At 37.7% G+C, this 26,668-nt stretch overlaps 1 protein-coding gene across 2 annotated transcripts in view; it reads right to left on the reverse strand.

Moving 5' to 3' along the window:
* Window positions 1–278: 278 nt before the first annotated feature.
* LOC306863509 (catenin delta-2-like) overlaps window positions 279–26,668 on the reverse strand; it is a gene marked incomplete at its 5' end in the record, with an annotated part of 323,056 nt that continues 296,666 nt past the window's right edge. For both annotated transcript variants that reach the window (XM_079406884.1, XM_079406883.1), the window contains 5 exons: window positions 279–653; window positions 4,237–4,313; window positions 5,260–5,391; window positions 13,738–13,864; window positions 22,976–23,060. In XM_079406884.1, coding sequence (XP_079263010.1) covers window positions 393–653; window positions 4,237–4,313; window positions 5,260–5,391; window positions 13,738–13,864; window positions 22,976–23,060 — 682 coding nt within the window. In that variant the 3' untranslated portion in view covers window positions 279–392. The remainder of the gene's footprint in view (window positions 654–4,236; window positions 4,314–5,259; window positions 5,392–13,737; window positions 13,865–22,975; window positions 23,061–26,668) is intronic.

The raw sequence follows: 26,668 nt of genomic DNA on the forward strand, positions 1-26,668 counted from the left end.
TGACGCCAAATAAAAGAAAAGAATGTTTCAAAAATGGTGAAAAGCTGTTCCCGTAGCTTGTTTTACAAACTTAATTTTCTTGTGCTTACATACCTCACCTTCCTCTGCTATAATTCAGTTTTTTTCCTCTACACTTTTCAAATACCTTTCAATACAAACCCACTTTCTACTCCAAAGGTTAAGCTTTTACTTCTCTTTAAAGTATGTGCTCTCTCTCATCTCATGTATTCTTTCTTTCTGTGTCAAGGCCTTCTTTTCTCTCTCGCTTTCTTTTTTTTCTGCTCAACTCACTCATATTCGCCATGGAACCAGCTTAGACTAACAAAACTCGCTGAAAAATGTTTTGTGATATGCATGCACATGCAGTTTCCGGCCTCTACGTGCTCGAAGTCCTAAACCCAAGAGTCGGGGGACGCGGGGTAGTGACTCGTTTCGTAGTTGAGTTCGCTATAGGGCCGGGCGGCAGAGTAGAAGTCCACGTAATTCCCGGTGGACTTGAGTCCCAGGTGCATATTCAGATCAGTGGCAGGAGGGGGGCGATGGACCTGATCCTCAAAAAATGGCTCCTCAAAGTTCCTAGTGGAGTTTTGATAGATGGGGTATGCCTCGTAGTCATTGCGCGGCGGTTCCTGTGGTGCGGGTGGCACTGGGACCTGAAGTGAAAGAAGGATTTGTGAGTGAAGTTAATCAATAGAACCATCCAGAGTCTCACATCTCAAATTTGGGAGGAAAAGGCAGCTGTTGTGCTTCCAAATTGAACTGATGTTCTTTTATATTGTACAAAGCTCAGCAATAAGGATGGCCCAGTACTTTCTCATACATTTTTTGATAATGTACATACATTATGCCTTGCAAACACAAACATTTAGTTTTCAGTGACAATATATATATATATATGTATGTATGTGTATATATACAATGTCCTCCAAAAGTATTGGAACAGTAAGGCCAATTCCTTTATTTTTGCTGTAGACTGTAAACATTTGGGTTTGACATCAAAAGATGAATATGAGATGAGAGATTAACATTTCAGCCTTTATTTACAGGTATTTTCATCTGGATCTGATACACAACTTAGAAGATAGCACCTTTTATTTGAACCCACCAATTTTTCATGTTACCAAAAGTATTGGAACAGATAGAATTAACATAGATTAAAGTGAAAAAGACTTCATATTTAGTTGCAAATCCTTTGCTTTCAATAACTGCATCAATCCTGTAACCCAGTGACATCACCAAACTTTTGCTTTCTTCTTTTGTGATGCTTTTCCAGGCTTTCACCGCAGCCTCTTTCAGTTTTGGGGGGTTACTCCCTTCAGTCTCTTCTTTAGCAGGTAAAATGCATACTCTACAGGGAGCAAGTGTGGAGATTGACTTGGCCAGTCTAAAACCTTCCACTTCTTGCCCCTGATGAACTCCTTTGTTGTTTTGGCACTATGTCTTGGGTCATTATCCTGCTGCATGATGAAGGATCTCCCAATCAGTTTGGTTGCATCTTTCTGTATATTGTCCGACTAAATATTTCTGTAGAGTTCATTTTGCTGCTGCCATCATGTTACATCATTAATGAAGATTAATGAGCCTGTCCCAGAAGAAGCGATAAAAGCCCAAGCCATTACATTACTTGTGTAATGTGTACTATAATGTACACCTGTGTACACTGTGTTTCAGATGAGCTTGTATGTTTGGGATCATGAGCAGATCCTTTCTTTCTCCAAACTTTAGCCTTTCCATCACTTTGGTCCATAAAATCAGTCCATAAAACCTTGTCCCAGAATTTTTGAGGCTCGTATCCTATTCTTCTTGCTAATGAGTGGTTTGCATCTTCTGGTGTAGCCTCTGTACTTTTGTTCATGAAGTCTTCTGCGAACAGTAGATTGTGATACCTTCACTCCTGCCCTCTGGAGGTTGTTGCTGATGTCACTAACAGTTGTTTTAGGGTCATTCTTTACAGCTGTCACAATGTTTGTCATCAACTGCAGATGTTTTCCTTGATCTACCCATTTGAGGTGTACTTAGTACACCAGTGGTTTCTTTCTTCCTCGTGGGAATTCCAAATGGTTGTACTTGCTATTGCCAGTGTTTGTGCAATGGTTTGATTGATTTTTCATCTTCTCTCAGCTTCACAATTGCTTGTTTTTCACCCATAGACACCTCTCTGGTTTTCATGTTGGTTACACGTCTAACTAACTATAAATGCAGTCTGCACGCATCTGAAACTGAGCGCAGACATTTAGTGGTATTTATTGTTTGAATAATAAATTAATAGGACACACCAGGGCAACAAAACACACCTGTCAGTCACATTCCAATACTTTTGGTAACATGAAAAATGGGTGGGTTCAAACAAAAGGTGCTATCTTCTAAGTTGTGTATCAGATCCAGATGAAAATACCTGTAAATAAAAGCTGTACATAAAATGTTAATCTCTCATCTCATATTCATCTTTTGATGTCAAACCCAAATGTTTACAGTCTACAGCAAAAATAAAGGAATTGGCCTTACTGTTCCAATACTTTTGGAGGGCACTGCATATATAGTGGAAAAAAGTTAAATAAATAATTTTTTTTTGTGAACTACTATTTTGTGATCTGGCAAACAGAAAATCCTCACTGTTGAGTTCTGTTGTACCTTTAAGCCTGCAAAAGTTGGTTAGTTCATCCAAAAATTGTGATGTCTTGGTAGCATCAGTAAAAATGGGTTGAAAATTACAAACCAATCAATAATGTTTGGCTCTGTATTTATTTATGAATTTACTGCTGTCTGGAGTTTTTAAAATCATAATTTCCAGCTGTTATAGCAAAATGTCTTCGCAAAGAACACTTAAAGGAGAATCAAAATATCGCCAGTTTCAAAATTCAAAACTAACTCACCAGTTTAAACCATGACTTATTCTATAGCCTTCTGAAATGCTCAGATTTGACATTTGGAAAATCGTGATGTCACAATTCTCCTAGAGACGCCCTTAATCATCATTGTAAGCAATCCGAGGAGTAAGACTGTCAAACTCAGACATTGTTCTGTCAGTGGATGTAAAGAAACTGCACTTCCCTTGCATAGCCTCCTAAAGAAATGCATGACTTCAGTTTATTTTTAATGTTGTGCCTGAGAGATAAAGTTTTCATTTATCCTTCACATTTCACAACAGACTGTTTTATGAATTACTCGAAACATGCTGCTGGTGTTGTTCTGAATTCTGACCCCCCCACCAGATTATTTGTTATTATGGATATGGTGCAGTGAATTTAGCCAATCGCAGCAGTGAGCATTTACGTCTGTATCTGCGAGAGGTAACGCCCCTTGAAATTGAGTGTTTTTCACAGAGAGTGCAATGAGGATGAAAAATGATTATTTACTTTTTTGGTGCAAAAAACTTAGCAAACGTTATAAACTAACCTTGAGAAACATAATACAAAAATCTGAAACTGCATTTCATGACCCATTTAATATTTCATGAAAACAAAAACGGAATATTTTTAATACGCAGACAGACATTCTGCCTAACATCTCCTTTTGTGGAAGCAAGTCAGGTGAGTTTGGAACAACACGAGGTGAGTAATCTAAGTGATCTAACCCTTTAAATTCACATTATTCTATCCATTCAGAGCTGCTTTCGATAACAGAGAGATTTGAAGCAGAAAATGTTACTAATTGAAAAAGATTCAGAGCTGAATGCTCTCCAGCTACAGAAAGGAAAGATCCATGTGGAAGCCAGGCTTATCAGTACCCAGCCTCCTCGCAGCTGCTCGTCTGGGAAAGTATTTCTGTCGACTAACTCAACATACGGTGTGGTTCGGAAGTGTGCCAGGGACATCTGGCAAACTTTATCCATATGAAATCAGAAAATTTACCATGATGAACCTTGTCAAGTAGAAGTAATATATCTTCTATATGTCTAGCACTTGGAAGCATATAGTTGCGATTCATTAGCATAGCATGACGGCTCACAAAGTCAAATAAACAACATCTGACAGGTCTATGCAAGAATGGATAGATCTTCAGCCTTTTGGTTTTCAACACAGTTCTGGATTGGTAGATAGACAGCTGCCTTGTGTTGAAAAAATTTGCTAATGACTTATCCCAACATAGCCGCATAACAGTTGTAGTAACTGTAAATGGTGTCTGATTTTCGCGAGGATTTCCACAATTGGAGACATATTTCTCATGCAGCCTTGGAACTGCAGTCCCTGTTTGACCCTGGTTAGTTGAGACGTCTCAGGCTGATTCATTGCTCACCTGGTTGTGTTTGATCTCGTCATTTGAAGTCTCGTACGAGTTGCGGAACAATGTGGATGTTCCACAGGAGGTTTGAACTGCGGGATGAAAGCGAGTGTGAGAATGTGCAGAGAATGTTTTTTAAAATAAATCAAGCATTAAACAACTATGAAAAACTCTGGAAATTGTACTTATTGAGAGTGAAACAAATCCATCCTTTTATAAGGGGTTTTATATACTCTGGCAGGGCTGTAGCAAGGAACTCTGGGCTCTATTTCAACCAAATGTGAGTCAGGTATAAAGCTTGATGGACCGTAAACACACTTCATCCTAATAACACTTACATGTGGCCGGCCAAGAGTTCAAACCCAGACAGTGTTGTTGTTTTTTTTTTCATATATATTAAAATACATCATTTCAGTATCAAACCAATTTGGATTTGTATATTATGGCGTATGTACATTTTATGACATTTGATACACAATACACTGAATTAATAATGAATCTTAGATCAATCCTGCTAGAAAGGTTGTTGCCCCCCTTAATATTTACAGTACAAATGCAAATTATTAATTAATATAATTGCAAATTAATACATATTAATATGATCAATAAAAGCATACAATTCAAATATTAATATATTTTCATTATATAACTATATATCAACATTGATATAATTTACATGCACCAATATAACAATAAATACAAAATATTATATACATTAATCCATATATTCTAATTCATGGATATAAAATAACTGTGTTCTCTATCTTACCTTATTTTTAATTTTAGCAAAATTATTGTAATTATTCAAGTTCACATTCTCTTGTGTAAAACTTTACATTGTGCAACAGCAGTTGGAAAATAATTTACCATGGATGTTTTCTTGAATGGTAGAGTTTAGACTTTATTTGTTTGTGCATTCAAAAGTAATTTGATATAAAAGCTCAGAAAACTGTTCTGTAAGTGGACATCTAGTTTATTTGCTGTTAAGTGCTTCAAATAAAACTCTGATCTTCCTCCTGCTCCTGAAGTTAGACCTACCTGCCATTGTGTCTTTTCTGGAAGTGTGCTCTCCTTTGTTTCCATGGTAACTGGCGTTGGCTCCAGTGGAGTCGTAGTCGCTCTTCCTGTCCTTGAGGCTGATCATCTCTCTGGGTGAGGTGGGGGCACTGGCTGCAATTCAAATCATCACACAAACCTTCTTATTGAGCATCTGGAGACACACTGGCCTGATTTTACACTTTGTAGCTTTTTCTTTTTTATTTAGATATTATGCTGTCTGCCATCTTTATGTCGGTGTAACCAACTTTGACGATTTAGTTATTTGCTCTTTTTTCAATTTCTTTTAATTTGTCCAATTTTCTCTCTCTCTTTCTTACTGTCTTTGTTCAACATTTCCTGCCTGTACGAGGCTGGACATGCAGAGATGTGCATCATTATTCATCATTAGTGCTGTTTAGCATGACAGCATGAAGGATGTTTCCAACAGGTCCTGTAACAGCCAGCTCCAATCTACCCAGCTCCACAAAGTCATAAAAACAACAAATCACACAAAGAATATCATATTTGTCCTTGAAGTGCCATCTTTTGGAAAAAAAGTGTCAAGTCATGACAGAAAAGTTACCGTGTGACAAACATCACCTCTATGGAAGTAATTAGACCAGAGGGAATATTAGGGGTTATGGGTGGTTTCTATGGTCAGTGCTGGGTAGTCACTACTTGCGTGTAATCTGGATTTAACATTTAAAGGGGTCATATGATGCTATTTTAAAGATCATTATTTTGTGTATTTGGTGTAACGAAATATGTTGACATGCTTTAATGTTCAAAAAACACATTATTTTTCAAATACTGTACATTATTGTAGTTCCTCTATGCCCCGCCTCTCTCAAACGCGTTGTTTTCTACAAAGCCCCTCCTTCCAACAAGTGCAGTCTGCTCTGATTGGCCAACTGACCCAGTGCATTGTGATTGGCCGAACACCACAAGCACGCATCGGAAATGTAACGCCCCTTACCATAATCGCGAGCTTCAGCTTTCAAGTTAGTTTTATCAGTTCAAGCCAGAGAGGGGAACATTGTTGTGTGACAGACAGTGTAATAATGCTCATATGTATTTGCAGTACTCAAGCCGCGGTTAAGACTATTTCTGACGGGCTGTACACTCTGCTGTGATGTGACCCTGTTCCACACACACACACACACACACACACACACACACACAATGCGTTATGCTCAAAACTCTGCATTTGAGCAGTCAATAGCAAATACCTGAACTAATAACAAAACATACTTACAGTCGCTGATTCAGAAGCGCCAAATCTCTCCTAGGTTAACAAAGTGGTCGTCCATAAAATGCGTTGCACAAATTCGAACATTTGGGTTGTGGTGTTGTGTTGTAAACAAATCTTAACCAATGATTCCTAATTGCATCTACTTTTGGAGGGCCAAATAAAGTGCTTTTGCTTTCGCATAGAAACACACAGCGTCTCCCTGACATGGCTACATCAACACTACTGCAGTTACTGAAACCACGCCGCCTTTCTTTGCGTGAACATTTGGGCTACATTATGCCAATATTTCCACATCGTGACGTAGACATGTGGGGGGGTGTTTGAATGAGCCGTTTTAGGGGGGTGTGGACGAGTCTTAACTTTTAAGAATATCTCTTTGGGTTTGAGACTTTAGTCTTTCCAAAGAGAAAGGAAAACTTAAAAATCACATCATATGACCCCTTTAAATCTATAAATAATAGGGATGGTAAGATTCACAGATTCACATTCGGTGCATCGGCACAAAAGTTGGCATTTGTATCACGATGCAAAGTTTCTAACATAGACTGAATAAAATTATAAACGCAACACTTTTGTTTTTGCCCCCATTTTTCATGAGCTGAACTCAAAGATCTAAGACTTTTTCTATGCACACAAAAGGCCTATTTCACTCAAATACTGTTCACAAATCTGTCTAAATCTGTGTTAGTGAGCACTTCTCCTTTGCCGAGATAATCCATCCACCTCACAGGTGTGTCATATCAACATGCTGATGAGACAGCATGATTATTGCACAGGTGTGCCTTAGGCTGGCCTTAGGTGCCTTAGGCTTCATCCGTCATAAAAATTCGGATTTGGTTTGATTTTTTGTATTTTTCACATCCGTGGCAAGCATTTTGAGAGGTGTTTTGACAGTTCAGAACCACCATACAAGCGAACGGCAAAATCCAAAATGGTGATTGTCAAGTTCATCCACTTCGCCTCGCAGAGCATAGATCCTTGCGCACCGAGTTCACAGAAATTGGTGGTCTTCTTTTGAATATGTGGCTCTAGTATTGCTAGCAAAGCATCAAACTGAGCCACTGACATCCTGAAGTAAACTCTGAATTGCCTGTGATAATCCCACAGCTCCTTAATAAGGAGGGGGAACTCTCTGTCCTCTCTATATCTAAGGATTGGATGGACCCAATATTTCCTTTCTTTTTCTTTTTTTAAGAAACAAGAGGACAACTAAATCATCCTCAATTCTTGAAGACTCCATTTAGTACTTTTTTATTTTATTTTTTCGCAACGGCTTAATACGGATCGGACTCAGTGTGCAAGGTTTCTGTGCGAGACGGATTTTTAGGATAACGAATATGAAAAACCGCATGCATAAATTTCGGACTCAGTGTACGGACACCTTTAAACTTTGGAAATGCTAGCGATGTGCAAAAGTTAATTACAATTCAGCACAAGTCCTTCACCATTACTTCATGCAGAATTATAATAAAAGCAGATTTCTTGTATTATCTAAATCAGGGATGCCCAAACCTGGTCCTGGAGATCTACTTACCTGCAGAATTCAGTTCCAACCCTGATACAACATACCTATCTTTAATTATCAATTGCTCCTGAACATCTAAATTAGCTGGTTGTGTTTGATCAGGGTTGGAGCTGAATTTTGCAGGAAGGTAGATCTTCAAGAACACGATGGGGTAGCCCTGATCTAAACTGTCTCACTTCACGTAGGCCTATAATTGTGCTGCCAGACCTGATTTCTCCCTCTGTCCATGAACTCTGTGCTTTGTCCTAGCCACTTCAAAACAGCTGTATGAAGGTCACAGAGATCAGGAGAGAGTCTTCCCTCTGTGCCTAAAAATCCCTTCCAGCCTCAATGCTCTAACCGGATCAGCGCCACTCCCCCTCCGGCCCTCCTACAGCCTGGTCTGATCGAGCCTGGATCCCTGGATAGTGGGCAGCGGCACTATCTCCAAAGCACACAGCTACCCGAGGGCTCACGGGCACGGAATACCTCTTTGGCCAGCATAGAAGGATTTAGACACACCCCCCCCCACACACACACACGCTCGCACAAACACCTATTACTGATTAGCCCTGACCACGAAACATATACACACGCTCTTTCATACACACACTCCTAATAAAACACATAATAGCTTTGAGCACCACTCTACCCACAATGGCCAAGAGAAACATTAGCATGCTAATTATTTCAAACCCATAATCAGATTATAACCGCAAGTGCTTTACCCTCCTCTAAACTGCCTTGATATGACTCCTAATCTAATCTTTGCTTCTCAACAATGCATGATTTTGCAAAAATATGCACATAACTGATTATCAGTCTTAAATATCGAGGAGCTACGGCGGTTACGGAGTCAACAAGCTAGAAGACTCTCAAAGGCTCCTGTCATCTTTCCATAAACCTCATGAATACAGATTCTCAGAAACACATAAAGCAGTTTCGTAGAAAATCACTACTGATGCATTTAACTCCGTGTACAGTGCTTTCTGATTTGATTTTCTTCAGGTAAAGCTGCAACTCTACCGAACAGTTGATGACCTTAATGGTAGAAAATGAAAATATATTACATGTAGGAAAACTTTATATTGTGAAGAACCACAGCAGATCTTTGTGATTTAGTCGGATTTGGCAAAAGGGGTTTTGTGTCTGAGCTCCAATGGTATCAGGAGAGGAACACTCAACTATTGGTAAACTTGTGTGTATCTCCTTGCCTACAGCACTGAAAAGACTCGATTCTGTGAGAAATATGTTCTGATATATACAAGCTAATACACACAACAACCATTATTGTCAATAAATTCCATGTGAATGAAAGCAAATTCCTAAGAAATCTGATGACATTAACCATCTGTATGTCTATAAAAAACTCAGGTGTGAAGGCCGACTTTCCATTTTCCCTCAAAAATGTTAAATTGTGACAATAAAAAGCTCTTTCAGTCAGGGCAAACAGTTCAGTCTTAGCCACATCATAAGTTGTATTTGAAGTGATCTCTACAGATTGCTTCCTCACACTTTTGGGTCATTAAAGACACAACGTGTATTTGATATTTCTACTGAAAGGAATAGCTCACCCAAAAATGAAAATTGCTGAAAACGTACTCATCCTCAGGCCATCCAAGATGTAGATGAGCTTGATTGTTCATCAGAACAGTTTTAGAGAATTTTAGCATCATATCTCTTGCTCACCGATGGATCCTCTGCAGTGAATGGGTACCATCAGAACGAGAGTTCAAACATCTGATAAAAACATCACAATAATCTACAAGTAATCCACACCACTCCAGTCCAGTCCAGAAATCCAGAAAAAGCTGCATGCTTGTAAGAAAAAAATCAATCATTAAAACTTTAAACCATTGCTTCGGCTAAAATACAAGTCCTCTATCCATAATATTGCTTTCTCCAGTGAAAAAGTAATCTTGTCTGAATCAGGAGAGAATTATGCACAGATCATGCAAAAGCAGTCCCAAACAGTTCTAATCAAATATGTCTGTGGACTCTGATGTGAGAGGACAAGAGGGGATGAACTTTTTCACTGTAAAATGCATTATAGGGGGTTTATGGACTGGCATTTTTTACCAGAAGTGATGGTACAAAGTTAAAATTCCTTGATGGGTTTTTTAAAATAGTTTTGCCTCACAAGATGTTAACTGATGGACTGGAGTCATGTGGATAACTTGTAGATTTCTGTGACGTTTTTATCAGCTGTTTGTTCTCTAATTCTGATGGCACCCATTCACTGCAGAGGATCCATTAGTGAGCAAGTGATGTAATGCTACATTTCTCCAAATCTGTCCCGATAAAGAAACAAACTCAACTACATCTTGCATGGCCAAAGGGTGAGTAAATTGTCATTTTTGGGTAAACTACTCCTTTAAACATCAGTAATGAACTCAATTGTACTTTATTAAAATTAACAAAGAGCTCTGAGTTGCTGGCCTCAATGTGTCTCAATAATACAGTAATAGCTGGCAACTCCATCATGGCTGTTGTGTTCTTAGGGTCTGGCATCCCATAAAAGTATATCTGAAGGCATTAGAAGCATTACCTTCGTGCTTCATGATTAAATTATAAAAGTGAGCAAAAACGTGTCAACTCTGCATTGAAGTTCATGCCAAAATCCTTAATGTGGATGTACTGACCAGGCAGAACTCCAATTTAGCTGAGCAACTGCCTTAGAAACATTGATCTCTGTGTAATTTTAATGTGAGGTCTGCTGATATTAATATAAATTAGGAAAAATATCAGCGATGCTCAGTAATTTTTAAATGAAAAGATTTACACTAAGGCATTTTGCATGTTTTTTTAGTTGAATTTATCTACTTTATTATTCTACATAAATATATTCACACATGCACCAAGCACAAAACCATAATCTACTCTGCGAACTGTGTGATGAATGCTTTCATGTTGCAAATTCAAAGATGAGCGCTTCCAGTGTATCCGTTGATTATAATGGGAGTGATTCACTTTTGATGTATCACAACGCTCTGCTGGTGTCTGCTCTAACTATACGTTTACGGTTGCCAAGTAACATTGCAAAACTTAGTGCATTAATACAGAATTAGACTGTGTGCAGGTGCTGCAGGTTATATCAGCTAATTTTACAATGGTGCCAAATGTGGCTCATCCAATCATATTTATAATCTATTATGGTTTTGCTTTTATTTTTTATGCAAGTGTTACATTATAAGTGAATCTATTTTTGCACTTCCGCCAAATTTATGCATTTGTTATGAATAATCTTACATGTTCGTGTCCATCAAGCTCCAATAAAAAAAAAGTAATAAAGCAAGAAAATAGGTACCTTTCATTTGTAAAATATTTAATTTAGCGAATCATTAAAAACAAAACAAAAACAAAAAAACTAAATAAAAGCTGATTTATAGGAAAAATATATCATATACAATATCATATTATATAAAATCATGATATGATTGTGTCTACTTGCCTAAAAAAAAATAATTAAAAAACAATTCTGTTTTGGGGCCCCTGAGCTTTTTCAAAGTTGAGTAGCTCTTAGCAATGGCATATTAAACAAGTTGAAATAATTACAAAAAAATTAGTTTAAATTTTAATTCTTAAATTTTTGAAATCTTAAAATTGAAATACTAAATAAATAATTTTCTTACCTTAAATTTGATACTCCAGTGTTGCACCACTTTTTGCTACTTCAATTTGAAATAAAAAATACATTAAACTCATGCTATGCTTGTTTGTTCTTTTTTTAAAAGTGGTTTCAGAAAAGTTGCCAGAACTTGGTAATAATGAGTATACAAATAAATATCTTTCCGCACAGTAAATACACGTCTCTAATGCTGCAACTAAATGGCAAGGTCGTGGTATTAGAAATAATTGCATAGTTGTGAAGTGAATGAATTACATAGTATTGCCAATTTTGCTGTATTATTTTGGCATTGAGCTCACATGTATCTTAGGAAATGTTAATTGAGTAGCACAGGCGAGACCCTGCTGTCACATTCTGAAGCTCTGAGCCAAAGAGCGCAGCTACTCTGGTGTGTGTCTACTCTACCTCAGACACACCACTGTCTCTCTTTCTCCTACCTTCCTTCTCTCTGTCTAACTCAGAGCTTTGATCTCTTGCAAAAATCTACTGTTCACCGTTTTCATGACACACACTGGAGCTCAGACCATAGAGGAAAAGCCTGCAGACAACAGAACAGCATGAAACCAAGTTGCAAGCCAGAGGATGACTGGAGACATCAGAGATTGTCTGAGAAAAACAAGCAGACAATAAATCTATTTATTCTAAAAAGCTGCAGAGAGCATGTTGAATCATGTGAGCACTGCTCTACGCCATGTTTCCTACACCGCTAGTCAACTGAATCTAGTGTCATGGCAAAATAAATTACATTTTACATGAGACGTGAGCTTTCAGCCTGAATTGAATGCAAAACTAACGCACCATCCTGTCTGTGCGTAAAAACAATGTGTTTAGTTTAATCCGATTAATGAACGAACTGACACTTATGACCCAAATCTTTTAATGAATCACCCTGACAAAATTGGCCTAATGAATCCTTTACTGAATCCATGAATTAACATCTGATTTACTTAACCCCAAAATTTTATTTTCAGTCACGTTAAAATTGAACCAAACTATTTTGTGTAGTTAAGGTTTGTCAGAATCAATATTGTTACTGACTGGTTCTGCTTTTTGGGATTATTATTATTATTATTAATTTTTTATTATAAAATATAAAACACAGTAAAAATAAAATAGAAAAATAAAATATGGGTAAATAATGAAATTATATTATATTATATTAAATTGCTTTAGTTTAAAAAATATGATTCCCAATGCACACAAACTTCCCAGATTACTTAGTGCCCTGTTGGTTACAGCATTTACTTCCTTTCTATTTATGTATTTTAAAATATTTCTTTATTTGTGAAAAATACTGTAATAGAATGACAGAATCAAGAAGTTGTCACCTAAAGTATGTTTATTTTACACATTTTTTAAAAAATCTTATTTTCAAATGATTTCAGATTTCTTAAATATTAATGAAACAAAAATTGTAAATGGCAAATTATATATATGTATATCGGCTTTATATCGATCATCTGCCTTTCTAATCGGATAAAAAAACAATATCGGTCGACCACTAATATTATATTATATCATGGAAAAAAAATTCAAAATAAAACTGCAAGATAACACTGGCTATATATTCATCACAGATAAGACCAGAAATGGCCTGGGAAGGAATTCAATACAAAATTTAATATAACACCTTAAATTTTGCATTAAGGAAGAAAGAACTTCATTTCATCACTCTGTTCACCTTCCAGCCATTTAAAGACCCATTAGCTCTAAAATTCCCACTTCTGCTGCTCAGCCTCCACCGCCAACGGTCCTCTCAAATTCTGAATCTGAGAAAAGTACTTTTCTGCTTCAGCGAGATGCTAAGTCCACCGGAAAAGGTATTAGAGGCACAACCAGCCAGCCGTGAATCCACTAACCCCAACAGTAGTGTGGATCATTAACCTTGAGTCCCAGGACGCATTGAGAAATCCCCATCAGTTTAATAGGATTCTATCAGGGTTAAACAGAGAATCAACCTACTGTTTGTAATTGTTTTAAATCCAGGCTGAAGATCTTGGACTTCAGGACCATGGAGAGCGACTTGCTAATTCAGCACTTTAGATCAAAATGGGGAAGTTGTCATTGTTGAGAAAGATAAATTCGTATACTCACCTGATCGGTTATTAGGGGACGCCCGGACCGGAGATACTGATGGAGTGCGTGAGGATGAATACGGTCTCTGTCTGTCTCTCTCTATTGTTGAGGCAGAGCCAACAAAGTGATACTGCGAGTAGCCATCCTAAAAAAATAAAGAAATAGACAGAGAAAAGTTTATAATAATGCATAAATTCATTTATTTTATCTACTAGACAAGGGCGCGCAACACAACATCCAGTATCTATGTACGCTACATTAGCCCACTGTTATTCTGTCAGTTTAGCTTAGGGCCTACCAGTGTGGAGTCATTACAAAAATCAATGGGCTGATAGAGGTACAGAAATCAATGGACGAAAGATCTGGAGTCAGTGGCTGTGAAGAAAGCCTGTTTGATGTGTGACTGAAGCAACCTGAAAGGCTGATGGAGGCGATAAACTGAAGCCATTGGCCACTGGCTCTATGACACGTGATATCACTGTGAACATCAATCAGTGGGTCTGCTGAGTATGCTGAGAGCATACAGTCCTGTATTACATTACTAAAAAGAACAACTTAAAGCAGTAATACACTACACAACTTTTAATATCTAAGCAGATGACTGAAGATCACAAACCAGACTTGTGACGAGCGACAAACTATTACAATATGTGCTCAAAAATTTCCTCAAAATATCAAACATATTTGATATCCTCCTGGATGGTCTGATTCTATTTAAATATGAAGTCTTTCAAATGTTTGAGTGGATCATGTTGCTTGTATAAGATATTAAGAGCATGTATCAGATCATACATAAGTTCACTCTCACTGAATAAAGATTAAATAATTCATACAGTTGATTCATGTGAACGTTAATGCAGAGCAGTGTACGAGCTCAAACATCTTACGAGGTCTCAGAATGGGTCAATGAAGAAGCTCAATTTCTGCTAGCTACATCTGGGCTAACAGGCTACAAATACACAATAAAGAAACATGGAGAATGTCCGAAAACTTGCTGTCTACTGAACAAGCTCTCTAACAGGGACAACGAACACTACCCTTGACATCCCATTTGCCCCTCCGTGACATTGCTTTTTTTGGAAAAGTGAGGAATAGATCAAACGGTCGGTCCCTCTGACTCAGTGCAGTTCAAAGCTGCCCTACTTTTTCAACACGGCAGAAACTCTGGCAGGAAAAACCACCGCTCTCCACCTAATGTGCCTGTTGCAAATAATGACATTGGACAGGTATTTGAAGGCTCCAAGGGGCGTGAAGCCAGGCACGGAACGAGGAGAAAACGGTACTTGTCGCCTGTCGACTAAAGACCTCTTCAGTAGCGGAGTTTGTCATTTCCTTTTACTTACGCTGTTGTAAGTGTTACTTGAACTTTGAAGTTCCCACATGAGAAGAAATGAAAACTTTTACCTATATTCTTCATGATGATGGACATTTGGGCTGGCTGTGGAATCAAAGATACCAGTATGGATAATACTTCTTTTGAAGACGTTCCTGCCATTTGAAAACAATACTTGCAGGGAAGACTGAGTTTCAATGTGATTAAAGAATCTTTCTGTATTCATTACATCCCATAACTCCTTTCTTTCTTCTTTATCAGGTCTAACAGAATAATTTGCTTGAATTGATGGACTTTCGTGCTAAGGTAATTGTTCCTGAGGTGTAAAAAGGGTGAACGGTAAATGCACGTTCGTCTTTTAAACTCAAAAACTTCCAATTTATTCTGTTAATTCCAGTTGAACGCATGAAGCACCATTACAGGACTGATTCTGACTCAGACCAAGACTGAAAAGACCAAGCAGACCATGCAAAAATGAGTCATTTATGGCAACCTGCCTACCCGTGATTCCTCAATAATGCTGCTTGTGTGTCAGACAGAAAAAAAACTTCTGGCGTGGAAATGTGCACTGAAGCAAACCAATGACAAGCGCTCATTATTATACTCCCAGAGGTGGATGGAGCCAGGAGCGTTGCTCTTGCTGCGTTGGCTCCCTCGGGTCGCTGAGGCAATTGACTACCCTGATACTTCCTCGTAGAGAGCGTTGGGGAGGGATGACTATGGAATTGCATCTCAGGAGGCTGCCAGCTGAATGCAACACCTCTCAGCAGAACATGAGTGAGGCTTCAGGCTCAAGATCAATGGCATAAGCAACTTCTCTCTTCTCTCAGGCTAGAACTTCACTTCATCTTAGTCCTGCTCTACGTCATACTGAGTAAATCAAGTCAAGCGCTTCTGGGCTTTCTCACAAAAACACACACCTTATTAGTAGTTGGAGCTGGAAGCCGTCTGCACTTCTTCAAAGATTTCTGTCTATGTAGATTAACTGCTGTAACTTTATATGAATTAAATGCATTTTATTATGCAAAATTATAAATACTGTATTTATGCATTATAGGCCAAAAACATTTCAAAAAGCAGTTTTCAAAATCTGTTTACAGTACATCTGGACCTCCCTAGAGCAGAAATTCAATGCACAATCTCAAACAATGAATCTGTGAAACATAAAAATTATTCAGGCTTTGGTCTACCGCAAATGGCCCGAACACAAAGAGAACATTTAACAAATATATTTGAAACAATATGAAAATATAATACATTTTAATATAAATATATATACAGTTGAGGTCAAAAATTTACATTCCCCTTTCAGAATTTACAAAATGTTAATTATTTTACCAAAATAAGAGAGATCTGAATAAGATATTTCCCATAAAAGATGTTTACAAAATAATAGTTTAATATATATAAATGACCCCGTTCAAAAGTTTACATCCGCTTGATTCTTAATACCGTGTTCTTACCAGAATGATCCACAGCAGTTTTGGTTTTTTTGTTTAGTGATAGTTGTTCTGAGTCCCTTGTTTGTCCTGAACAGTTAAAATGCCTGCTGTTCTTCAGAAAAATCCTTCAGGTCCCACAAATTCTTTGGTTTTCCAGCATTTTTGTGTATTTGAACCCTTTCCTACAATTACTGTATGATTTTGAGATCCATCTTTTCACTCTGATGACAACTGAGGGACTCATATGCAACTATTACAGAAGGTTCAAACGATCACTGATGCTCCAGAAGGAAAAACCATGCATTAAGAGCTGGGGGGTGAAAACTTTTGAACAAAATGGAGATGTGTTCATTTTTCTTATTTTGCCTAAATATAATTGTTTTTTTCATTTAGTACTGCCCTTCAGAGGCTACATAAGATAGTTAAATGTTTTGCAGAAGACATGTTAAATTTACCCTGATCTTCAAATTCAAAAAGTTTTCACCCCCCGGGTCTTAATGCATGGTTTTTCCTTCTGGAGCATCAGTGTGTTTTTTATTTTATTTTATTATAATTATTTTTTAAGACATAATATTTAAAACTAAATTAGAGAAAGAAAATAATCAATAGTGATATTATCTATCTATCTATCTGATAATAAAATATAAAATAATGTTTAAAAATTGTACAAAATTAAAAATTGACGTATTAATTCCTAAAGAAACTATAAAACAAGACGTCAAAGGAAAATAACGCACACAGGACACACAGAACTAAGTATTTTATTTAACACTGTTACACTCCATAACACACAACTTCCTCCAATACTGGCTAGAAGCATCAGAACCAAAAGATCACAGATGCTTCCTGGGCACAAGGCCATTGTTCACAGCCTTGGGAGGCGTCTGGCTTCCCAAACCTCTTGTTTTCGCTTTCCTCCCCTCTTGTGTTCTCTCTTCTTTCTCAGCTTCATCCATCACACCACCCAAAACACAAAGAATCGCGCCTCAGGTGGCCCAACTCATCTAATTGACACCTTTCATTTCAATGGAAGGAGAGAAAGACACATCCACGTGGAACAACTGTCATTATGCACTCATGAGATGAGAGATGGGGCTCTGCAAATGTTAATAATAGCAATCTCTTTCTTGCTGCCCTTTGCTTAATACCATCCCCGGTGACATTTCCAGGGCTCAGCTGGGTTGGAGGAAACAGGTTAGGTTGTGGGAGGTTTTAAAAAACCTGGCAAACTCAACCTGGAGGGGGCTGGAATGAGTGCGAGAGGGATCCACAGAGCTCTATCCCTCGAAAATCAATAATAAGCATTAGTGTAGATTTAACAACTTCGGCCTCTCTGACGATGAATTTATAGCTCCGGCTGTCCTCCACATTCTAGACCTTGTCACTTTATCTGTGTCAGCTAAAGCAGCTGTTCGATAACCTGCCTCAAGGCGGCATGCAAACACAACGCCACTGTGAACCTGTGAGCACTTCGACATTATTTATAGATATTTAGTCAGCTAGCATAATGGGAATCGGCATTTCATCTAATAACTCTCTTTCATTATAATCTACACATGGTACCTTTTCGACGAACACTCTAAATATTTAAAAAAGACAGAGAGGGTAATTAATAGTATGTGCACATAAAATTAGAGCTCGTAATTCGACTTTGGTTTTGACGGCGACGAGCTCAGCGGGGTAAACTCACAAACATCCATAATTACATATCATTACAGGCATTTTCAAACAGGCATTGTGATTTTGCTCTCCGACGCAGTTCGGGGAGGGGGTGCCTCTATTTCCTCAGACACACTTCTAAACTCATCTTGGCGGTGAAGGCAGTAGGCTCTTGGCCTTTTCTCATCTCTAAAGGTCAGCGTGGCATCCGTCGCTGTCTCCGTGGGCTGTAATTCTTCAACGCCTTCTCCACAGAGCCAAGTGGGCAAAACGACACATTATAGCGCTCGGTCCGGGACGTTCCTCACCACCCAGCATCGTATCTGTCAGGACAGCTATTGCTCTGTGAAGGAGAACGGTGTGTTCTCGCAGCCTGGAGGCTTCTAGCGCTTGTGGGGGACGGTGGTCTGTCACAACCCAAAATTTCTCTTCTCACGCTCTTATTAGTGAACTCATTTGGGAACATTTTTGCTTGGTTTGACCTTGTTAATGTTTAGCACTACTTTGGCTGCTCATCTTTATTTGAATGCAACACGAGAGGTCTGGCTACATGTAAGTAGGTTAATTCCTATTGCCCTTAATTAAATTTAATTTCAACTTCCGGTATGCAGTTGAGTGAGTGAGGCGCATCCGGGAGCTGCTCCGTAAATCGTATTTTTTGTAATAATTAATGGGAACGTTTAGTGATTTTAATAATCTAAGACGACGTCTACAACGCTAAACAACTTTTTGATCCCGGTTGGTGCATGTTTTGATCGTTACTATTCCTATTTTCCCTGCTCGTGATGAAGCTGACGACGCCGACAACATAGCTGTGGCTGCTTCGGCGTAAACTCCAGCACTTCTAAAAGAAATGCTCACTGCAACAATTCGTGAGGACATTGCTTCGCTGAAGTCTGAGTTCCTTGCTGAAATACGTGCCTCTACAGCTGCTCTTCAAGCCACCATTTCTAGCCAAGGATCCAAGATTAAAGATATTGAAACTTCTTTGAACAGCGTGGATGTCAGTCCCTAGAAAGAGATAACGAAGAGCTAAAGTCTAAGGCAGACGATCTGGAAAACCGTTTGAGGCGGAACAATCTTCGTATATTGGGTATCCCAGAGAATTTGGAAACGGCCAGGCCCTCTCATTTCATGGTATCGTTCTTCGCGGAACTTTTCGGGGACAAACTATCTCAGACGCCGGAGATTGAACGTGCACACCGGTACCTCGCACCGAAACCACGTTCCGGCACGCCTACAAGACCTATGATTGTACACTTTCTTCACTTCCAAATGAGATAGGAAATCCTACGTTTGTCACGGGAGCATGGAGAGTTGCACTATAAGGAATCTAAGATTTTGATCTTCCCGGATTTCTCCACGGAACTCAAGAAACGACGCGATCAGTTTAAGTCAGTCAAGGCCGACTTGCACGGAGCAGGTGTCAAATTTAGAATGCTGTATACCTGCAGACTTCTCCCCTTCAACAGCAAATCGCGCAGCTTTGAAACCCCTGATGCCGCTTCAAAGTTCTTTAAGAAATGGATTGGACAGGTATATAAATCTAAATTTACCAGTAAATCTAGAGGGGTGGCAATTATTATCAATAAGTGTATCCAGTTTTCTCCTTCACAAACTTTGGTTGATTCTGGTGGTAGATATGTGATTGTCTCAAGTCTTTTATATGGTTTAACAGTAACACTGGCTAATATATATGCTCCGAATTATGATGATGAAAACTTTATTCAAAAAATATTTTCTTTACTCCCTGACCTGAACACACATTATCTTATTATGGGAGGTGATTTTAACTGTGCATTGAACCCTTTTATGGACCGCTCATCCAACAAACCTACCCAACCCTCTAAATCTGCAATTACACTTCAGTCACTTCTGAATATTTGCGGTCAAGCTGATGTATGGTGTTTTTTCAACCCCTCAGCACGACAATATTAATTTTTATCCTATGTCCACCACAATTACTCCCGTACTGATTACTTTTTCTTAGACAAGAAATTGTTGTCTAAAGTGAAGGATTGTTTATATAACAGTATTGTCATATCAGATCACGCTCCACTTACAATTTCTATTTTGTTTCAAGATAAGATGCTTGACTCTGGAGGGTGGAGATTTAATTCTCTGCTTCTTTCTGATAAAAGATTTTGTGATTCGTAAAAAAAAAAACTAGATTTTTTTTTGCAGGTAAATACTATTCCTGAGACTTCACCTTCGATGGTTTGGGGTCAGATTATTTCATACTCAGCGTGTATCTCTCTGATCCGGCTGTTTCTTTACCCGAAGTCCTGAGAATGATAAATTCCTTTAGCCTCTTTTCCGGTTATAAATGAAATATAAGTAAAAGTGAGATTTACCAATGAGCGTTTCAATGTTTAAAGTTGCTTTTCATAGTTTTAAATACTTAGGAATAACAATTACTCGTAAGTATTTAGATCTCTTTAAAACTAATTTCACTCCGCTCCTTCAGAACGAATTTGCTTCAGAACTTCAGAATATAATTCTCTGGCTGGACGTGTGAATTCAGTAAAGATGAGCGTGTTACCTAGATTTCTGCACTTATTTCAGTGTGTTCCTATTTTTATACCTAAATCTTTCTTTAAGTCTTTAAATCAACACATCTCATCTTTTATCTGGAACAAAAGACCAGTCAGAATTCGGAGGGAAATACTTCAGAAACCAAGGGTTGAGGGTGGGCTCGCCCTTCCTAATTTCTTATTTTACTACTGGGCCGCAAATATACACTCTACAATATTCTGGTTTCAGAGCCACTTTGGGCTCTGTCATTGGGTTCCAGTTTGGGTCAGCATTGAAGAGGGTTCTTGCTCCCCAGCTGCACTACTGTGTGGTCCTCTTACTGCCGTCTCATGTCTTCCATACAGTAATCCCATTGTCCGACAATCATTATGAATTTGTTCCCAATTTCGAACCCATTTCGGCCTTCAACGATTGCCATTGGTCTCACCGATTAATCGTAATCCTATATTCCCCCCCCCCTCTTAATGATAAAGCATTTAATAGTTGGCAGAAAGCAGGCATCTCAGTCGTTAATGATATCTACATTGATAATACTTTTCCCAGCTTTTCTCAGTTAACACAAAAATGTACCCTTTCTAGTGCTCATTTTTTTAGATACTTGCAGTTCCGAAACTTTGTCAAAAACTAATTTTTTCAACTTTCCAAATCTTCCACCTAAATCACATCTAGATCAAATTTTTGAAGTACCCTCAAATAAAAAGGGCGTATTGTCTACTCTATACAGGCTGATCTCCTCTATCTCTACTCCTTCTCTCTCTTTTGTTAAATAACAGTGGGAGTCAGACCTTGGCCTCACATTTGATGATGAGATTTGATGATGGAGCCAAATATTGTCCCGTGTACATACCTCTTCTATTTGTGCACGTCATAGTCTTATCCAATTAAAATTTATTCATCGAATTTATTGGACAAAACATTTTGGCAAGATGTTGATCATATATGCGATCGTTGTCATCAGACCCCTGCAGACTTAATACATATGTTTTGGTTATGTCCATCCATAATCTCTTTTTGGCTGTCAATTTTTAAATGTTTTTATTCTGTAACAAAAAACAAATCGAGCCTTGTCCTTTGGTTGCACTTTTTGGACTTCCTCCAAATGTCACAGGTTTGCCTGGATGTTCTGCAAACGCTTTTGGTTTTTCAACATTATTGGCTAGACGGCGTATTCTTCTGTTATGGAAACAAAATCTTCCCCCATCCTTTGATGACTGGCTGAGAGATGTTATGAGTTTCATTCATTTGGAAAAAATAGGTACACAATAAAGGGCAACACTGGTATATTTTATGAAACCTGGGACCCTTTTATTAGTTTTTTTTTCTGGTAAGGTGAATCCTTCTTCTGTAATTGGTTAATCTAATCATTAGGATGTCCTTATGATTGGGGCTTGATTTTATTGAGTATACGAATGTGGACCATATGTACATAATCTTTATGTTTTGTTTGCCGATGCACATGTGTACAATGTACTTGGGTGATTGTTATTTATCTTGCTTCTAAACTTATTTTGTACATAATTTACATACACTTCATAATTATGTAATGAGTTTTTTTTTATTTTTATTATTATTGTTATTTTTTTTGTCTGTTTGGTTTGTAAAATTTGGTGTTGGGGTGGCGGGTAGGGTTGGGAAAAATATTTGTTTCTATTCTCTTGTATCTTCATTCTTCTATTATTATAAAAGTTTATAAACAGAAAAAAATTTAATTTCATGAGCACATTGTCTATTCAAAGCCCCCAAAAACACGCTAGCTTAAAAACGTTTGGTTTGGAAATGAAAATAAATATGCTTTTTATTGCTGAAATATGGCAAAATTCATACAAGGTCTCCTCACGTCAGTCTATTTACCATGCTGTTCAGACCATACAATACGTTCTGAATGCCGTCAGCACTCGCCAAGGCCAAAGTTTGCCTCAATAATCAGCAACGGAGACGTCTGAACGGATACACACAATAGTAAGAGCACCAAGCACTTATTGAATGGAAATATCTCTTCAGCCTGGCCGTTACTGCTCAATAGAGCATTCATTGCTAGTCACTGCAGATTAATGTTTTCAGTCGGCTACAAGGTGTTGTGTTGAATAAATAGTGGGTTGCATATCTTTGTCGGAGAGGAGGGGTACAAAAACTCTTCTCCAGTTTTTTTTCATTCTAAACTATTTTCTCTAAAAGTTCAAACACAATCGTGTGGGAGTGGGAGATCAGTTAGCATGCTAAATTAATTCCTCAGTTTGGGACGGATGAAGTGGGACACAGCTGTTGTGAGTGGAAGCAGGTCTCCTACCTTCTTATAAAGGCTCCGGAGATCTCTGTACTGCCACATGCTACTGAGAACCTGAGATGCTGCCTTTACCACTTTAGGTGAGTGTCTGTAAGAGAGGGAGAGAGAGAGAGAGAGAGAGAGAAGAAAACAAACAAGTAGAGTCAACAGTAATAAATGGACATCAAGAGTCAATTATTATTATCGGTAAAAATTTGACATTTTAAAAGCATTTTGACAACTTTTTAAAAAACATACAACAGACAAATAATGAATGAATGAATGAATGAATGATGCATTTATATAGCGCTTTATTGTGTATAGCTGTACACCCAAAGCACTTTACAATCATTTGGGGGTCTCTTCTCAATGATAGTAATAAAACAATTATAAGCAATTTATATAAAAAAAAAAATCTTTCTTTAACTTAAATTACACTACCATTCAAAAGTTTGGGGTCAGTAATATTTTTTTCCAGAAATTTATTTTTTATTTTTTATTTTATTTACTTATATTCATCCAAAACTCCTGCAAAAAACTGCATCACAGTTTTTACAAAAATATTAAGCAGCACAATTGTTTTCAACAGTGATAATAAGAAGAAATGTTTCTTGAGCAGCACATTAAGAATGATTTCTGAAGGATCATATGACCGAAGACTGATGATAATAATGACTAATGATGCTGAAAATTCAGCTTTGCCATCACAAGAATAAACTACTTTTTCAAATATATTAACATACAAAACAGTTATTTTAAATTGTTCTAACTTGCTTTATTTTAAACTGCTTTTACTGTATTTTTGATCAAAGTAAGCCTTGGTGGGCATATGAGAAGAAAAAGTCTTACCAACTCAAAACGTCTGAATAGTAATGTCCTTTTGATGTTTTGATGGATAACATTACAGAAAAATAATTTTTTGGATATACTGCGTGTTGAACACACACACCAATTGGGTTAAACCCAATTCTCCAGCATATCTATATGCAGCACATCAGTATAACAGTGACAACTCTAAAATAAAACATTTTAATTGTAGAAAGTTTGCAAAATATTCTAACTCTAAGATCAAAATGCCAATACCAAAACATAACAGAGGAAAATGAAAATCCAATCTTGGTACATTGTTGCTCAGATGACTGTTCCTAAGAAAGCATTTGATGTTTTCTCTGCTTTCTGTGCAAACATCTCACATGGACAGTAGCTTTTGTTATGATTAACAATGCACCACAAACAAAAGAAACAATCCCTTGGTTCTCAAAAATGACACAAATTGTTTGACTTCAGCTGATTTGATAGAACAGCTGTGCCTTTTGTCTTCCGCCGAGCCGAGTCAATCCATTTCTGCTCAAAGGACACAATGGAACAATTTACAATTGCCACTTGAAATGAAGTTAGAGGAAAATCTTTGAACATGGCTTTAATAGAGGAAATGAATGCCGCTCATCCTTCATCATTTCCTCTCATAAATGACAAAATGGATTCTTAGAGGTGGAGCTGTATGTTTGATTTGTCCCTCCCCTCATCTTTCAACATGGATTTTAACACGCTCAGAACTTCTGTTGACTCAGGCTCGTCTCAAATTAAACCCCTCACTTTGGCGATGTAAAGTCTGTCAGATTTGCTGTGAAGTTTGCATCAGTGCAGATTTCACAAATGGAAACTAAACAGTAAGCCAAAAGTTGTGTGCCAAATGAACAGTATGTCTGGAAAAAAAAGTTTTAAATAGAAAAAAGTAGATTTCAATGCAGTTTCTGTATTTGTTTTTTTTTTAAATAGCTTATTATAAAAAAGAAAACAAGTTGTTCAGCCAAGAGCAGTGAGTTCATTATTTTGCCATGCATGATGTGTTGAGCACAATCTGCACCAAATCAATCCACTTCAAAAGCAAAAAGCCATCAAATCTGATGCATATCAGAACAAGCACACTGGTTGCTGCTCCGTGCCTGTACTAAATCAACCGGTTGCATTTGTGCTATATCCAGACAAACAAGCACCCGAGTGGCTTGTCCCTTTGATAACCTCTCAGCAGGAAACTGGAAGCAGCTGTCATCGCCATATTGGCTCCAACGGGGTGGGCACAGTGTATGAATAGCTGATGGGGAGATAAAGCAGTCGCATGAAGTGTCAGTTTGATGAGGGTCGGACTAATGTCTTTGACAGTGTCATCACTCACTCATTGTCAGACTGCCTACTTGGTGTTTTTAAGAGGCTAAAGCAAGCATTATTATAAAATATAATTGGATGATGCACATTTGAAACACCTGTTGCATGCAATAACATGCCATTTATTGCAACTAAATACATCTATATTAATACCCCAAATCTATACATAGGGGGCACACTAAAACATAAAACAAACAAAAAAAATTATATATAAAATACAAAAATTTTTGGTCACTTTATTTTAAGGTCCAATTCTTTCTATTAGCAAACCATTAACTATGACTTTTGCCTCAATAAACTTCTAATTTGCTGCTTATTAATAGTTAGTTAGCTATTAAAATGTAGGTGTTGGGTAAGATTAGGGATGTAGAATATGGTCATGCAGAATATGTGCTTTATAAGTTTTAATAAACAGCCAATATTTTAATAATAGGCATGCTAATAAGCAACTAGTTAATAGTGAGAATTGGACCCTATACTAATTTTTTTAAATACTTTTTTAATTATGCTGTAATCCTGCTAAGAGGTTATCAAACAACAAAATAAAACAAAACAAAATGATTACATTTAATTTGATATCAGAATGAGAAATTAGCTTTAGATGGCAAGTATACACATACTCAAGGAATTTGTTTTGGTTTCCAGAAACACTATGCAGACAACAAAATTCCTTGTGTGTTTGTGCACACTTATTATGCTCTAAATAAAATAAAACAAAATTAAATTAAATTAAAATAATACAATTAATAAAATAAAATAAATAAAAATGTTATTCACTTCCAGGTATACATTACAGAAGTTTTCAATCTCAACTGGACCACTCTGTATATCTTCTCCAGCAGCCATTTCCCCCTGTAGCCAGGGACGGATTAACGCACGGGCCTACTGGGCACCTGCCCATGGCACTGGACTGGAGGGGGGCCCAGCCGAAATGCCCCTACTCCCAGAACGCGTTTTCAACCGTACCCCCTCAGATTTTTGAGGCAAGTGGATTTTGAATGCAGCATCCAAAAACAAAAAATAAATAAATAAAAAATAGCCGAATAATATTTTTTATATTTAATAAACGATCACACCGGTGTGATTAGATCATTCAGTGCGGCACATCATCAGCTGCTAAATTAAAATCTGCGTTCGCTCAACTTTGCTGGCTGGCAGCCAGAAACTAGAGCCCTGCACGGGCCTCAAATTTAGGCCCTAGCCCGGCCCTGGCCCGAGACGCTCAGGCCCTAGCCCGGCCCACGTCCGATCAGAATTACCGGCCCGAGTCCGACCCGAGCCCATCTTTTTTTCCCCCTTCTCCCAAAACAGTTTATACTACTGTTTCGGCTATTAAAATAGTTCAGTTTTCTATGTAATGGCAAAATCATTATATTTTGTTGATTTAGTGAAACGTTTGGAGCATTTTTGTTCGTTAAATATAGTAATAAGTCCTAAGTTTATGTTTTTTAAATTAACGACCAAGCGGCCAGCGGCAGACAGTGAGCTGATCATAGCCTATGTTTGATCAATTTAGCCTCCTCAAATCATCACGACTTGCCTAAAATAAAA

The sequence above is a fragment of the Barbus barbus genome, assembly GCF_936440315.1.
Source record: "Barbus barbus genome assembly, chromosome: 44".
NCBI classification, from domain to species: Eukaryota; Metazoa; Chordata; class Actinopteri; order Cypriniformes; family Cyprinidae; genus Barbus; species Barbus barbus.